The sequence below is a fragment of the Oxyura jamaicensis genome, chromosome 2 (genome assembly GCF_011077185.1).
Source record: "Oxyura jamaicensis isolate SHBP4307 breed ruddy duck chromosome 2, BPBGC_Ojam_1.0, whole genome shotgun sequence".
Lineage (NCBI taxonomy): Eukaryota > Metazoa > Chordata > Aves > Anseriformes > Anatidae > Oxyura > Oxyura jamaicensis.
This window is the reverse complement of record NC_048894.1, coordinates 143,499,274-143,515,123: the sequence shown is the minus strand read 5'-3', so window position 1 is coordinate 143,515,123 and position 15,850 is coordinate 143,499,274. Positions and strand designations below refer to the sequence as shown.

Here is a 15,850-nt window from a genome sequence, read left to right as displayed (position 1 = left end):
CAGCCTCAGTTTATACCAGCACTTTTTTCCTCCAAGTGCTTCTCCCAGCCTCTGTGTGGAAGCCAGTTTCTTCACTTCTTTTTACCTGGTGACCCCCAAAGAGGCTTTAAGTAGGTTTTGTTACTGCATGAGAAATGTTTTTTGAGTGTAATAACATTAAGATGACCCTGTGTTGCCTTTCATGTGCACGCTCTTCTAATGGGATACATTAATTAGAATTGTGGCAGGGTAGTCAAAGAAATGCCAGCCCAGTAATTGATAACCAATCAAATTCTAGTGCTGTGAATAATTTTTTTTTTCTTCCCTGTATTGCAACTAGTAAACACAAATAGTATATGAATACTTCAATCATTTTTATCCTTTTCTGATACAGAGAGAGATGTATTAGCATGGAACAAAAATTTGCTATGTAGGCCACTAAGTAGGATTAGCAGGAGTTACAAGAATGCTGTGATTTACAGCCCATTGTATAGAATGCTAGTACGAATAATATGTTTTTTCCAGCATTCGTAAATAAAAATAATTAGCAGTGAGCAGCAGCAGGGATTATTGTCACTCACAATTTCTAACTAATTTCTACAGAGTGTCTGCAAAATAGGTTTGTTTTCTGTAGGCTCTGTAAATGGACAGCTAAGAGTAATGGATGTATTTACTCATTAGCGCCACTTAAGGTAAAGCATTTTGGCCAGTTTTCTGTGCATGCATCGAACAAACATACGTAACTAATTAAGTGAGCAAAACCAGATCACCTTGCATCTGAAGCAATCACACAGTGAACTGCTGTTATTTTCTGTTTGCCATAATTCCATCAATGCTTTCTTTAAGTTGTCTTTCAACACCATTGAGACTTTGAACATTGAAATAGTGCAGTGGATGAGGACCTCAACTGCCAGATACTATGGAGCTCACCCAAATCCCACTGTCAGTGGATTGGGCTCAGAAGGGTTTTGTCTCCAGTTCTTTGTAGGCATAAATTTAATAAAACAAGATATCCTCAGCAGTACAGAAGGTCTATTAAGACTTCCCTCTTGAACCTTTTCAAAATCAAATTCATGACTTGTTATCAGCACTTGGAGTCCCAGTATAAGTGAAAATATGGTTAGAGTTAAATCCTAGCTATTTGGCTCTCCAGCTCACCAGTGCCTATTGAGATGTTTCTTAAACAAACAAAAAGCAATTTTCAGTTTATTTAAGAAAAAGTTTTAACCAGCGCATGGGAATTGTGCTTTTATTTTTATTTTTTGGAATTGGAGGCTGAATAGCAGCTCATTATACCATGGTTTAGCAACTCGTTGACTCACTATTCCGATGTACAATTCTGATGGGATACAAAGGATAGCGTCTCATTCTCTGAGCTAAATGGCTAAAAGGCATTTATATTATATGCATTTAAAATGTTTACATTTCATGCTGTCTGTATGTCTGAGTCTTTCCGTATGGTGTGATACTGAATGAGCAGTGATCACATACTTTCTCTGTGGCACAGCTGTTGAGGAGGAGATGAAAAATAATTACACCATTTGCCTAATGCATCACAACTGAATCCTGCAGAAATGTAGTAATACACTTCCTTGCTGGGAGAGTGAAAATCTAACCCTTTGTGGAAATTTTATATTCCCTATAAGGCATCTCTTGGGCAGAAAAAAACGAGATTGTGGCACATGTTAGTTTCTACCCATGTCCCTGATACAGTGGCGTAGGCTGGCTGATGACAAAGGAGTAGCTGGCTGTGGATTTTGGGTGTGAAGAGGAATTATTTTCTGGATGCTGTACATTGTTTACTATTCAGGAAAAGAAGTAGAGCAGCGGTGACACTTTTATCAGGAGATTCTTTTTTTTGTCCTCCAAACCAGTTGTACAGGAGCAGCAAATCCCCCTGATGTCACGGGGCAGGTGTGGTGCACTCCTGGGAAGGGCAGGCCTGCCTGCTCTGTGAACACACGGTTTAGCAACATAAGCTCTGGAAGCCTTGCTTCCTTCCTGCAGACAGACCATTTTGCTCAGAGATCATGAGAACTAAGTAGACCTACCTTTTTTCTTTAATAAATAAATAAATAAATAAATAAAAATAGTGATGTCATGGCCTTGGGTGTGGTAGGTTTCTTTGCCACATGCCATTTTTCTACTGTAGTTTTTCCATCCTTGTTTTACTAAGTTGGGCTCTGTGCATGAGAGGATGGAAGATTTCCTTGGAGAATGTCTGTACTGAGTAATCTTTGAGAAAACCGCCTCTCATTTCAGACATCAGCCACTACTGCTTTGTTAAAAGGCATCCTGGCGGGTACTGGATATTCCTACGGGAATGTTCTTTAGAAGAATTGGTCATACTTTAACCCAGCAATGTGACTTCACTCTTTTCAACTTAATTTTTGTGTTCTCATATTTAGAAAGCAATTCTCTTGGGCATTTAAGCATGAATATCATTAAAAGATGTAAGCATATTGAAATAAAAAGACTGAGGGCTCATTCTTTTATTCCACACCTGATACAAAATCAAAGCAAAGTTTCCTGTCGAAGGGTTCAGGGATTTGGGAACTGACTATCACATTGTCTATCAATAACATGATTTAGTGATTTAGGGAAGGAGGCAACAGTCCTATCTCCTATCAAGGAAGTCTGAATTCAGATCATGTTGCGGATGCATGCTGCAGTTTCCTAAAATGTTTAGTATTCATATGGAATATATATTCATCTGTGTGAAACATTTCATAATCTTCATCAACAAATGCTAAATACGTGAGGGTATAACGATATCTTGCTACATTAGTACAAGTGCACAAATGAAAATGGTGGTGACGTTGTTTAATTAAGAGGCTTATGAGTTAATTGCTCTCTGTTTCTCTTCCTTTTTTGCTTCCTTACTGTTTAAATCTACAGTGGAGCTAAAATGATGCTATTGTTTATTCACAGGTTACTTTAGGTGGAACCTTCATCGGAATTGGGCGGAAAACTCCAGATTGCCAAGGCAACACCAAGTACTTCCGCTGCAAATTCTGCAATTTCACCTACATGGGCAACTCGTCCACTGAACTAGAGCAACACTTCTTACAGACTCACCCAAACAAAATGAAAGCAGCCCTTCCCTCCTCTGATTCTGGTAAAACTTCAGAGAAAAACTCCAATAAATCCAGTCCTACTCTTCGACCATGTGATTCTGGAGACTTGGGGAAGTGGCAAGACAGAATCACTGTAAAAGCAGGAGATGATACACCAGTTGGATATTCGGTGCCCATCAAGCCAATAGATTCCTCTAGACAAAATGGTACCGATACAACCAGTTACTACTGGTGTAAATTTTGCAGTTTCAGCTGTGAATCGTCCAGCTCATTGAAACTATTAGAACATTACAGCAAACAGCATGGGGGAAACCAGTCAGGAAGCCATCATCCAGATCTGAATGATAAGCTTTCTAGGGGATCTGTCATTAACCAGAATGATCTAGCCAAAAATGCAGACGGGGAGTTAGTGACAAAGACAGAAAAGGGTGCGAGTGTGGCAAAAAAGAAAGACTTGACTAGCAAAGGAGCAGAGGACAGCATGGTGACAAGCTACAACTGTCAGTTCTGTGACTTTAGGTACTCAAAGAGCCATGGCCCAGATGTAATAGTGGTGGGCCCACTTCTCCGTCACTATCAGCAGCTACACAACATTCATAAGTGTACCATTAAGCACTGTCAGTTCTGTCCCCGAGGCCTCTGCAGCCCAGAAAAGCACCTTGGAGAAATTACTTACCCATTTGCTTGCAGAAAAAGTAATTGTTCCCACTGTGCTCTCTTGCTTTTGCACCTGTCTCCAGGGGTGACAGGAAGCTCTAGAGTCAAACACCAGTGCCATCAGTGCTCATTCTCCACTCCCGACGTAGATGTTCTCCTGCTTCACTATGAGAATGCACACGAAGCCCAAGCGTCTGATGTCAAACCCGAAACAAATACCCTGCAAGGGGCGGATGGGCCGCTGACTCTCAAAGAGAACAAAGAACACTCATGTACCAAATGTGACTTTACCACCCAGGTGGAAGAAGAGATTTCCCGACACTACAGGTACAGTGAAGTTTAAAATGATTGCTAATAGGAACCCAAACAAACGTCCCTCCTGATTCCTTAATTAAATGTCATTGTTCCCTAACACTGAGGAAACTGGAAATCCAAATAGGAATGTGCATAGATAAAAATCTTTATAGGTCCAATCCAACATCCACTGTGTTTTGGAAAAACACCAGCTAAGTCCGTGGCTTTAATTACATGTTTAAACCTGTGCGATGAAGAGGGAGATTTGGATTTGTGTGTACATGTTGAAGTTCCATCATATTTGAGGTTTGGTCAACTATTTTCCACCCAGAATCTCCTAAGTACTATTTTAGTTAAGGCTTTTTACCAGAAAGCTGGCATCTTCATTCATTAGGGGAACACAAATGGCTTTACTTTCCAAGATAGACTGTGAATCCTTTCATGCTCCGTAACAGTGCTTCAATGTACTACCTTTTTGTAGTATTTTCCATTCCCAAGTCCAGCAATGCAATAATGAGTTTAAGAGCATTCCACTGCTGTTTTGGTGTTGGTTTCACACTGGGAGCAGACACTCTTTTGTCTGTTGATGTCATCCCCCAAGATCCTTTTGCAGATGCTTATTTTTGTGTTGCTGGTTTACAGTGTCATTCTATTTATTTTAAATGCTAATGTTCCTATTTGGAGGTGGATGCAGCCAGTCTCCTGACTCAGTCTGACACAATGTCACGATGGCAGCCAACTCCCTGCTAAACTTCTTGGGTCAGTTCCTGTGCTGTTGTAAACTGGCAGTCCAGTTTACATCTGAGGAGGAGCTGGCTCCTAGACTTTGTAAAAAGCTACAGTTATGTGCTGCTGCAAAAGCGATGTTAAATATTAGAAAATCATGCCGAATATGTTAATAGTTAAGGCTAATGCGTCAACAACAACGGAAAGCTCAGTATCTATCTCATCTAAAAGATCTTTGCATGGAAGCCAGCTAGAAAGAAGACAAAAGAAGATGCATTTTCAAAGCTAAAGCTTTGTTAAAAGCTCAAGAAACTGTGCCACGTTTAATAGATTCCAAGACATCCAAAATTAACAAAGGCAGACTGGGGCATGATACTTTAATAGAGATTAAAGCTGGGGGCATCCAAATGTTGCCCAACAGAGGGCTGCATTGGCAATGTATCAGGAGTCTATTTAAAAAAAAAAAAAAAAAAAAAAAAAAAAAAAAAAAAAAAAAAGAGCAGATTGCTCATCTTTAATTTGGAACTAGGGCCCACGGAGGATTCAGGTCCCAGCATGCAGTGCCCCATTTTTGATCCAAGTGGGCCTCAGGGATGTTGTGCGGATTAATTAGTTAATGTTTGTAAACTGCTTTGAAGATGAAAAGTGGTATCTAAGTTCCAAGCGTTATTATAGCAGCTTTGAGCTGTGCTGTAGAACTCCATAGGCAGCACTTTGTCCGCCGCTGGGGCATGGCATGATCTTTTTTTAGTGGTTAAATAACTGGAAGATTGAAATGGCTCCTTGACTGAAAAACACTTTTATTTTGCTGCAGCTGCTAATTTAAGTTTTAACAAGCACGCCTAGTTAAAATCCTTTTTCCCAAGGAAAGGAGAAGCCATGACTTTCAGAACTGTAAGGCAGATACCCCATGGCAGGAGTTTGTCCTTGAGAGTGCTCAGCACCCTTCAGCTCCAGCAGTTGTCAGTGGGAATTGCTATGTGATATGCAGTTTGGAAAATCAAGAGATGAGTTGAAGCATTTGAATCTCAACTTGTCTAAAATTAGCCTATTCTGTTCAAAACACTCAAACAATGTATTTTTAAGCCTTCAGTCTACCGCATTATAGAGCACTCTGAGGATACTCTGTTGTATAGTCAAAGCAAAGCACAAAATACCCACAACTGCCAACTTCTTTCCCTTTCTCTTACCCTGCTCTCCCACTCCCTTTTAATTTTGAATTTTGTTTATTTTCTAAATATACTGCTGCTCTTCTTTCCCACTGTGCATCGTTTTTGAAATCACAGAAGTTAGTTCACTTTTTGGTACATGCTTTTTGGTACATGCTATTTGGTAATGCCAAACACCTCACTTTTCTATGCCTCAGTTTTCATAGTTTATGATACACCAAACTAAACCAAATAAAAAATACTGCTAGGGCATTATTCTTTCTATTTATATTATTATCAGGTCTTCGTTTTTTCCTTTTTCTTAACAAAAGTTTTGCATATACCTGATTTGTATTTCCTTTCCCTTTTTGTATTTTAAGAAATAAGGGTACAGATTAGTTCAGATTTTTAAAGGAACTTAAAAATAGTGGTGTAAAGTAGTTTTGTTGGGGAGTTATGTGACATACGTAGAACCATACTGGTGTGGAGGCAGCTCACAGCCTAGCTGGTCTTCTCTGTGGCTTCATCAGTGTTTATCCCAATAAAGCTGTTAGGCCACACCATTATATATTTCTGATGTATATAAAATTATATACATGAATATATATATAGATATAAACTGCCATTTTATAGAATAAGTGGCTGAATGGAGTGTAATGATAAACATGGTCGTAAGCATTCATGTGGTCGCAGGAAGTGTTTTGCCATTGACATCTTTAAGTTTACCCTAGATAATGTGTGAGTATCAGAGATAGCTCTTACTTATTTGAGTTTGTGTATTTTTTTGGTCTGTTTTCTTGATTATTTTCTTTTTTAAGACATAGACATGAACAGCATGTTTAATTAATTTGCTTTTATTTGCTTTCCTTTTGGCTCTTTGTCTACAATTTGCCTGTGTCTGTTTATTTTTTTTTTCTATGTCCTAATATTATTCCTTTGCAGCCATGTATTTGCAACAGTATTAGAATTTGCAAAAGTGGTTCATTTCAACTTTCTTTCTACAGAAATGTATATTAATATCTAACTCTCATTCAGTATTTCCTTGACATGATTATTTGAGACCTGTTCAGTTAAATTTGAAGTTAATGAATCACATTGCACTTGAGTTTACGTGTATTTAAACTTCACTAAAAGGTGCTTACTCAAATAAATCCCCAGAAGATTTGTTGGCCTACATTTTCTAATTCTGTTACCGCTCATTTTCCATTATTCCTCTGAGGAATCAGGTATTCCCTGCATTCATTGTGAAATTTATTTATTTTTTTTTTCTCAAAACTGTCTGCTATTCTGATGAGCTAAAAGATGCCAACACAGGTAATTTAGATAAAAATCATATTGACTATTAGGGGAAATTTTGCATGTCAGATGACTCAGCCTAGATACTATTTTTCTTTTTGCTTGAGAATAATATATTTTTAAATTCTCATTTTTTTTCTTAAAGCTGAATGAGGCTTCATGCAGACCTTTACTTCCAGACTTCTTATAAAAATGTGGGAGAACAACACATTTTCTCATTTTTGCACAAATTACTTTTTTCTTCATGAAAATCCTTACTGTCAAAAAAGACTGACAGTAGCATTTGATCAATGCTAGTGCTAATTACAAATGGTGTGCTTGAAAGATGGTCTAAAATTCTTTAAAAATTAGGTAGGTTGGTGACTGTTATTCATTAAGCAACAGCAAAATATAAAAAGCAAATAGACTCACAAATGAAATACGAGCTTTGGCAGTGGAGCAGAATCATTTTTTTCTAATAAACAGAGATTATTTTTGCAAATGCATGTGACGGCAGCTCTGTAGGGCTGTTCAGCAGAATTACATGAAATTTCTCACCTCTTAAATGTCAGTGGAGTGAGATGGCAAAAGCAGGGGGTACCAGTGGAGCTGCGGCCTGCATGCCCCCAGCTCCACGGCTGCGCTCTGGGGACGGGGACATCAGGGCTGTCCCCAGTGCCCCCAACACCAGCAGGCAGTAGAAGCTGGAGAAAGGTCTGAGATGTGCAGGCTGTGGAAATGTGGAGCTTTTGGGCTGCTCCCCAGATAATTTAACCGAGGGCAAATGTGTAAACCGAGGCCCAGCAGCTCCTGCTTTGCGGCAGAGCTGGGGCCTTCACTTGGCGAACAGCAGCAGCAGCAGCGAAGACCTTTTCCATCCTCCTGACACCTTAATTCAGTGCTCTGAACTTGTTTGCTCTTGCCGGTGGCTTTTGCTTGCATTTCATTTCAGCCTTGCTTTCCGCTCTGCCCATTCTCCTCCCCTTTTTGCCCTTCCACTGAGTTTTCTTGCTTGCTTTTTGCTCCCTTTGCTTCTTCTGAATATTTTCCTCTCCCTGCAAGCCCAAGTGCAGCACCCATCCCCAAAGTAAATTTTCTGATGAGCCTGTTTCTTCACAAGAAATGTTAGCAATTATTATATTCTTAATGAAATTCAAAGCATGCAAAAAAATGGAAGTGATATGACAGCCGTACCTTCATCCAGAATATTTTCTATGCCCTAGAGCATAGGAATGTCTTTAGGTAATTTTAAAAAAATGACTTGTTTTGTAGAGGATGGTATTTTGTAATACTTCAGACTAGTTAGAAGTATGTCAACAAGACTTAATTAACAACTCGCTAGTGTCAAGAGTATCACAGCCTATTAGAAATCTCACATAAATAACATCAAATTATCAAAAAAAAAAAAGACATCTAATCTCTCCACCTTCAGGTTTTGCAAGGGAAAATTCTTATATTCTATTGGAACCCAATTCAGGTATATTTCAGTAGAAATAAATGATAGGATTTTATTAAGTTGTCAGAACCTAACAGGGTAGCAACAATTTGGCCAGAATTCTGTGACATTTAATTTTGAGATTGGGCCATAACTGTTTTAATGTCCATGAATAATCAAGTCTTAGATTTATTTAGTAGTGAAAACAATAAAGCTAAGTGACATCAGTGGATGGTGTAACATTGCCATTCCATTGTCACATGGGAACTATGCCAGCTTATGGGTGGCTTTTAGTTTGCTTGAGTGGTATAGGAGCAAAACCATAATGGGGAGAATGTTGTTTCCATCTTTATTTTGCCTGATTTTCTTCCATACTTAACTTTTCCTCAAACATCTATCCTCCGATCCATAAGCACAAAAGTGCTAATTGTGTACTTTGGAAACTGGAACTTTGATTTTTTTTTCTTAGTTTTGAGGGAAGTTCTGTGCACAAATCTAGTTGTAAGTTAGACCTTTAGGAACTTCGTGTAGATGTAAAATCTGGTACAAAAAGAAATGAAAGCTTGCCAGCTTGTTCTCTTGATTGCTGTCAGGGTGGGGTGAAAAGAATCAGAGGTGAAAACACTTCTTTTTATGCCTTGCTCTGGGGAAGGATAAGAGTTTCCAATTCTAAAAAAGTTCTCTAGGGTTATAATAGTTACTATTTTATTTGAGATTTTGACTTATATTGGACAGTTACAAACTTCAGCTTGCTTTCATTGAGGTTTTGGATAGAAAAATATAAAGGACGTGTAAACTATGAAGATTTATAATGACAGTGATGGACACTACTAGAGAAGTATACGTCCTAGAAGAAAAAGCCTGTTGGGCTACCTGTCTAAGTCAGTCTTTTCCACATCGCAATTCCTATAACATTTTAACAGAGAAAATACAGGGTGTTTTCATGACTCCCTCTTAATAGATTATAAATTCTTTACATTAAGAAACCTCTCATGTAAAAAAGGTGATTTCAGCTGGGCCCCAGCCACTCAGTTACAACTGTATCTAATATTCTACATTTGTTTGTGGCCTCATAAGCATGGCAGTACCCCTGTGGTGTTTACTGCTCCTGATCAAAACCATTTAGCCAGCATGGAAGGGAAAGGAGGAAAAAAAAAAAAAAGCAAGTTAGGCAGAAAAAGGTCAGCTGTTTGGAGGTGTGATGTCTGTAGATGAGAGCCAAGTTAGAAAAGGGGGTTAGCTATTGAAATAGCCAAGTTAAACAAGAGACACTTAGGGCTAAGTAGTCTCCCAAAGGATTGATAAACTTTCACATGGGGAGTGTATGGGGTTGAGCCATTAGCCCCAAATGGTGTCTTGTTTAACTTGGCTTTTAAGATAACTAGCCCCTCTCTAACTTGGACGTCCCTGATGGTATCCCACCTTTACAGGGCTGACCCTCTTTAAAACTTGGCTTTTTGTATTTGTAAAATGGTTTTGATCAGATAGCACTCTCTTTTTTTTTTTTTTTTTTTTTTTTTGTTCAGAAGAGAATTAAGCTTGGTTTAGAGAAGAATTAAGTTGCAAGAGTGAATATATTAGTGTCGCATTGAGAGAGAAGCTGATTTTAATAAAACACAATTGTAGAATGAAAAAAGAGGAACACAGCCAGAGCAGGATTTTAACCCACAGCTTTCTCTCCTACAAGCAGGTTTTGTTGCCATAAGGCTATATGGAGAATAGCTGACTGTATTTTTTGCGTAACTGAATGAGCCCATCTAGTCCCTTAAAATGAATATAAATACAGAAAATGACAAAAAGAAAACTGATACTGCACAAGGGCTAAAAAGCTCGATTTTGAATGTGTGCTCATGTCTGCACGCTGACACAACTGCAAGAAAATCAGACAATGTAAATAACATATGGTTTGTTTTTTCAACGAAAGGAAAGAAGGAAGACAGGGTGTTGTTTTTTTTTTTTTTTTTGGAAGTTTGGCAAGTTGTCCCTTCTAAACTATCATACTTAAACAGGGACATTTTGTGTATCATTCCAGTTCCACAGATGCATTGAGAGCCAAATCCTGCTCTTACTGAAGTCAATGGGAGTTTAGCCATTGACTTCACCGAGACCAGGATTTGGCCTCAGAAGAATTAATTCTAACAATTGGAGTTGTCAGGGCAGTAACAGATTTCTCATGCAAGTTTTGTCCTGTGTGGATAGTGAAAGGCTCATTTTCTAGCTTGGCTGAAGACACTGTTGTGGCTCTTGAACGCAAGGGGTGTGGATGTGTGAGCGGATCTGCAGGGAGAAGGTTGCTGCAGCTCTGCGAACGTGTTGAGGAAGGGCAGGGACGGTGCTCGGCTCGGCCTGGCGCGGTGGGGCCTGATTCTGACGGAGGGCTCGGACCACTTCTGTGTGTTAAACGATTATTCATAATGTTATATAGCTCATAAAAAGTGCTCTGTTCCTCTGATAGATAAAGTGGTAACATGTTGTTCCAATGTAGCAACATATGCTTTACATAATTTAGTAATACAGCACTTTATATAGGCTTCGCGAATGAAAACAGGAAGGCGCGTTATTCCATACTGCTCCAGGTCTTACCCAATCACTTCTGTGTTTGACAGGAAAATGCAGCTTGTATTGACACAGCCGACTATGCTGCTTTTGCTTTAGAGCAGCATCTAAGGTCATGTTGAATTGTCCACAGAGGACAAATAGCATTGTTTGTTGTTTGCAACCTGCCATCCTTTGGTGTGTTCTTACCCCGTAAGTTAAGTAGAGCTCCATTCAAAATGATCTTTCTCCACAATGCAACTAAAAATGGTGGAAAACAAAGGAATTTTTCAACATTTGAATTTTCTAGAGTAGATTTATATGAATACTGTTTTTTTTTTTTTTTTTTTTTTATACAAAGAAAACTTTCCTCTTCTAACTATTTGATTTTGGTTGGAAAAACAAAATCTTACCTCAGTGTTTCTACCACAATGGAAAGTGGAGAGTGTACTGCTATTAACAGGAAAGGAAACAACACGAAATCCCAGTGAAAATTATATGAAGTTTAGAATAATGCAGTGGAGTATGAATGAACAATAGGAGGTCATTGCAATGCTTGGGGGTGAAAAGCAGCAGGATTTCTCCCGTATTGTGTCAGACAACAAAGCAAACCTGTTTGCTTTATTGGAGGGACTCGTACTGTACGTTGAATTTATTTTCAGTCTTCTTAGTGGGTAAAGCCAGTGAGAGCGGGAGGGCTGAGGGGAGACTCGTGTTAACGCACTTCTCGTTTCCTTCCAGGAGAGTACACAACTGCTACAAATGCCGTCAGTGCAGCTTCACAGCTGTTGACACTCAGTCACTACTAGAGCACTTCAACACTGTGCACTGTCAGGAGGTGGACGTCACTACAGCCAATGGGGAGGACAGTCACGGTGTTTCGTCTGTCAAGGAGGAGCCAAAAATTGACCTCAAGGTCTACAGTCTGATTAATCCAGACCCCAAAATGGGGGAGCCCATATCTGACAGCATAGTCAAGAGGGAAAAGATAGAAGATAAGGAAGTGCTTAAGGAGAAGGGTTGGACTGACAGTCCCGCTGATGATCTTCGTAACGTGACCTGGAGAGGAACAGACATTCTGAGGGGGAGCCCGTCCTACACACAGACCAGTTTAGGCTTGTTGACCCCTGTGTCCGTTGGCCAAGAGCAGCCAAAGCCTTTAAGGGATAGTCCGAACGTAGAAGCTGCCCATCTTGCGCGGCCCATTTACGGCTTGGCTGTGGAGAGCAAGGGCTTCCTGCAGGGCGTGCCAGCCGGAGCGGCGGAGAAGGCCGGGCAGCTCACCCAGCCCTACCCTGGATCCGGGGACGGCAAGGCAAAGGATGAATCCCAGTCCTTGTTACGGGTAGGAAGCTCGCTCTCTCTTTTTTTTTTTTTTTTTTTTTTTTTTTCTCCTGATTACATGTATGCTATGGTTAATTAGGCATGTGAAAGATTTCTTCATTTCCAGAGTGAATGCATGGGAAAACAAAAATAAAAATCAGGGGAAGACTGAAAGATTCAAACTTATAGACCAAAACTGGCAGGTAAATGTTCCAAAGTGTTTGCATAAAACAGTGTATATATTTGATGCAGTATTAGTAAGCAAGTGATTCTGCTTTTGCTATTTAGCTCTGATTGAATTTTGTTTAATCATTCCTGCTAATTGTGCAGGTTGATGATGCATTTGAAGAACGAGGGTTTAGAACCCCAGAAGGCTGCACATCTGTTACACTGAAACAACTAATCACCTCTTAAATTTTGAGGTGGTGTGACAGTTCACACTTAAGCAAGATTTGCATTATTAAATATCTAAGAATATGAAACCTGAGTTAAATTTTAATAAAAAATAACCTCTTTTTTTTGGTAAAACAGCATAATTACATATCAATTTTGACACTTGTCTGGTTGCCTTGGAAGCAAATAGAGAGAAAAGGAAGGAGCTTGTGTGATAAAGAAGGGGAGAATATTCATCACACCAAATAATTCTTATTCTGTCTTTCTAAAAATAATAATTAAAAAAAAGTAGACATAAGGAACTTCCTAACTTCTCCTTCCAGCGAGGTATGCTTTATCCATTGTTGGTAAATTTGAAGTTAGAAGAGCTCTCAAATTTTGAGGAGCTGAACAGGGAGACAAACAAGTGCCTTTCTCCTGGCGTCATCACTGATTTTTTTCAGGGGCTGCTCCCTATTTGAACTTTTAGGAACTTGCAGGTGAACTTCACTAGAATGGAACTGGTGATCATCTCTTGTTCTGTATTGTCTTTTATAAGAAAATTTATAACCATAACTTCCATTACTGTAAGAGTGAACAACATGACAGAAGAAGACCAAAGGCAAGATAAATGTTTTTTTTCCATGGTCTGATAAGATTATGCATGTGTATATCTGTCTCCATATACATATATATATCTTAATAGCTCTTTTAAAATTAAGTCAGTAGTCTTAAAAATATTAGTTATTATAAAATAATGTGTCTGTCACTTAAAGTCTGCATGCAATTTAGGGGGACCACAGTCTTTTGTGCCTTGCAGATCGTGAATAGCTACTGATGTCAGATGTTAAGTGTATGAGAAGCAGTCACAGGATGACAGGTTCCCTGTTGGGCCTGGGTGTGTGCTCATTGTGAATGGCAGGTTTATATTTCTCCTCCATTTAGAAATATGTCTAAAAATATATACATATATCTGACTAGCAGTGGAATTCATGCTGTTCATATGACACTACTTACATATTGGCCAGAGGAGCCATTTATATTTTGAGTTTATCAGGGTACAAATAATTTTCATTTATTTTTTGACTTCTTAATAATATTCAAAGAGACCTGGTAATGTGTAGAATCAGCTCTATAAACGTCTAAATTTGTTTGGTAACTAGAGCCTAAAATCTGAAATAGTAAAATAAGACCATTACGTTATAATTTTTAGGCAATTGTAAATGAAGAAGGGAAAACTGTACACTGGCTGCTTCTTATGCCATCCTTTAAAGATACTAGTATATTTGTTACTATTTTTTATCACTGGAAATGTTTTGATCACTTCTAGATTTTCAAAAAATATAAAGTACCGATAATTTGCATGGTTTTCTGGAAAAAAAAAAGTTTTTTTTTTTTGTTTATTAACAGGGTATATAAATTAACTTACTGCATTTAAAAATTTTGTGACCAACCAAACTTTTCTTTTATATGGTTTATAAAATGATTTAATATTGGATTAGGTCTATACTGACTGGTGAAATCATGCTGACACCTTTCAAATAAGAATTACTTTTGTATACAGTTTTACCTTCTTTGCTTTTTGGACTCTGATGTGCTAAGTACCTGGTTGTCTTTTTTTTTTTTTTTTTTTTTTCTCTCTCTAGTTTGAATTATTTAAGAAACGAATAGGGAAGTTAACTTTCTACTTCTGAGGAATAGAGTCCCTAATTATATGTTTCATCACTATTAATGGATAGAGGAAAACAGCGAGAATTCAAGCAGCTTGAAGATAAGGGGGGATCTGGAGGACAGGAGATGGGGGAAGATGAAGGAGTGTGATTCTGAGTGATATTAATTCTTACAGTGAGACAGATATTCCCTGTTCCCCTAGATCTGTGGAAAAGATCTCATAGAAACCTAACTGCTTTATTTTATTCTTAATTTAGTTTTTTATGGACAGAGCTGTAGGATGAAGTACTGGGGCCACTAAGTAAGAAGAAAAAGTGATGGTCAGCTTGACCAGTGGGATCTTTGTGTTCGGTGTTATGAATACCTGGAAGCTCACTTAGACTGGGCAGAGTTAGAAACTGTTCAGAAAAAAACCTTCTCCATTTTGGGAAAAGTTAATTTAGGTAATCCTGAAAATAAAAAATCATACTGTTACCAATTTTCACATGATTATCCACTTTTGGGGAAATGTGTTTTTCTAATGTGAAGTAGTTGGCAGAAATAGTTAATGTTACTCAAAAATCTGGGGCTTTGTAAAAACAAGGGGTTAAATCAGTACATACTTGTGGTATCATATAATGAATTCTCATGCAAAATACTGTATCCCAGGACGACTGGTGACTAGGAAACAAAACCTATAATAAAATCACTGTAGACACCTTCATTTTGTGTTTTTTCAAAGATCGGCACAGAGGAAGCCAAAAATTTGGGATTACTCAGTGAATAAACACTGTGAGAAATGGACTGAAAAAAATCTAACACATCCCTTTGGTTGTGCTGGCGATTCAGTATTTATAGAGTGGTTCTGTTTATTAAGAATGATTTGTAATGATTCAACAGTAGCAGTAATACCATGTGCTTTTCATTTTTTAGTTCTCTCATGATGACTGGGGGAAGGGAAGGGGAAGATAATGTTTTTCACATTTTTTTCATATAGATAGAGTTTAATGTTGCAAGGCAGTTTTCTAGATACTGAGTGTATGATTGGAGTTATTAGCAGTTTAACAAAATATCAAAGGCAATACAGATCAACTAGGGAAAGGGTGAAAATCTGCAGTTGCCCCCATAATTCTCTAATGATAATTGTAAACTTTTGGAATTAAGCGTTTTTCAGCGTTGGGTGTTCTGTAAGCTGGTTATGTGCTGCTTTCTCGCATTCCTTCAATGCATGATGGTCGTGTTCCCTCCCCAGGCTTCGTGCTACAGTAGATTATTCATGGGAGTCATTAGGGTAGGATTTATTTTCTTTTTAGTGGCTTGTGACCTTTGAGGAGCTGGAGATAGTGTGGTGGCGATAGCTTGAGCTCTGCATGTGTGCA

At 38.5% G+C, this 15,850-nt stretch overlaps 1 protein-coding gene across 5 annotated transcripts in view; it reads left to right on the top strand.

Moving 5' to 3' along the window:
• Window positions 1-15,850, top strand: part of TRPS1 (transcriptional repressor GATA binding 1) — a 212,647-nt gene that overhangs the window by 50,021 nt on the left and 146,776 nt on the right. For 4 of the 5 annotated variants that reach the window (XM_035317376.1, XM_035317373.1, XM_035317377.1 and 1 more), the window contains 2 exons: window positions 2,911-4,040; window positions 11,868-12,471. In XM_035317376.1, coding sequence (XP_035173267.1) covers window positions 2,911-4,040; window positions 11,868-12,471 — 1,734 coding nt within the window. The remainder of the gene's footprint in view (window positions 1-2,910; window positions 4,041-11,867; window positions 12,472-15,850) is intronic. The other variant, XM_035317378.1, reaches the window with a different exon arrangement.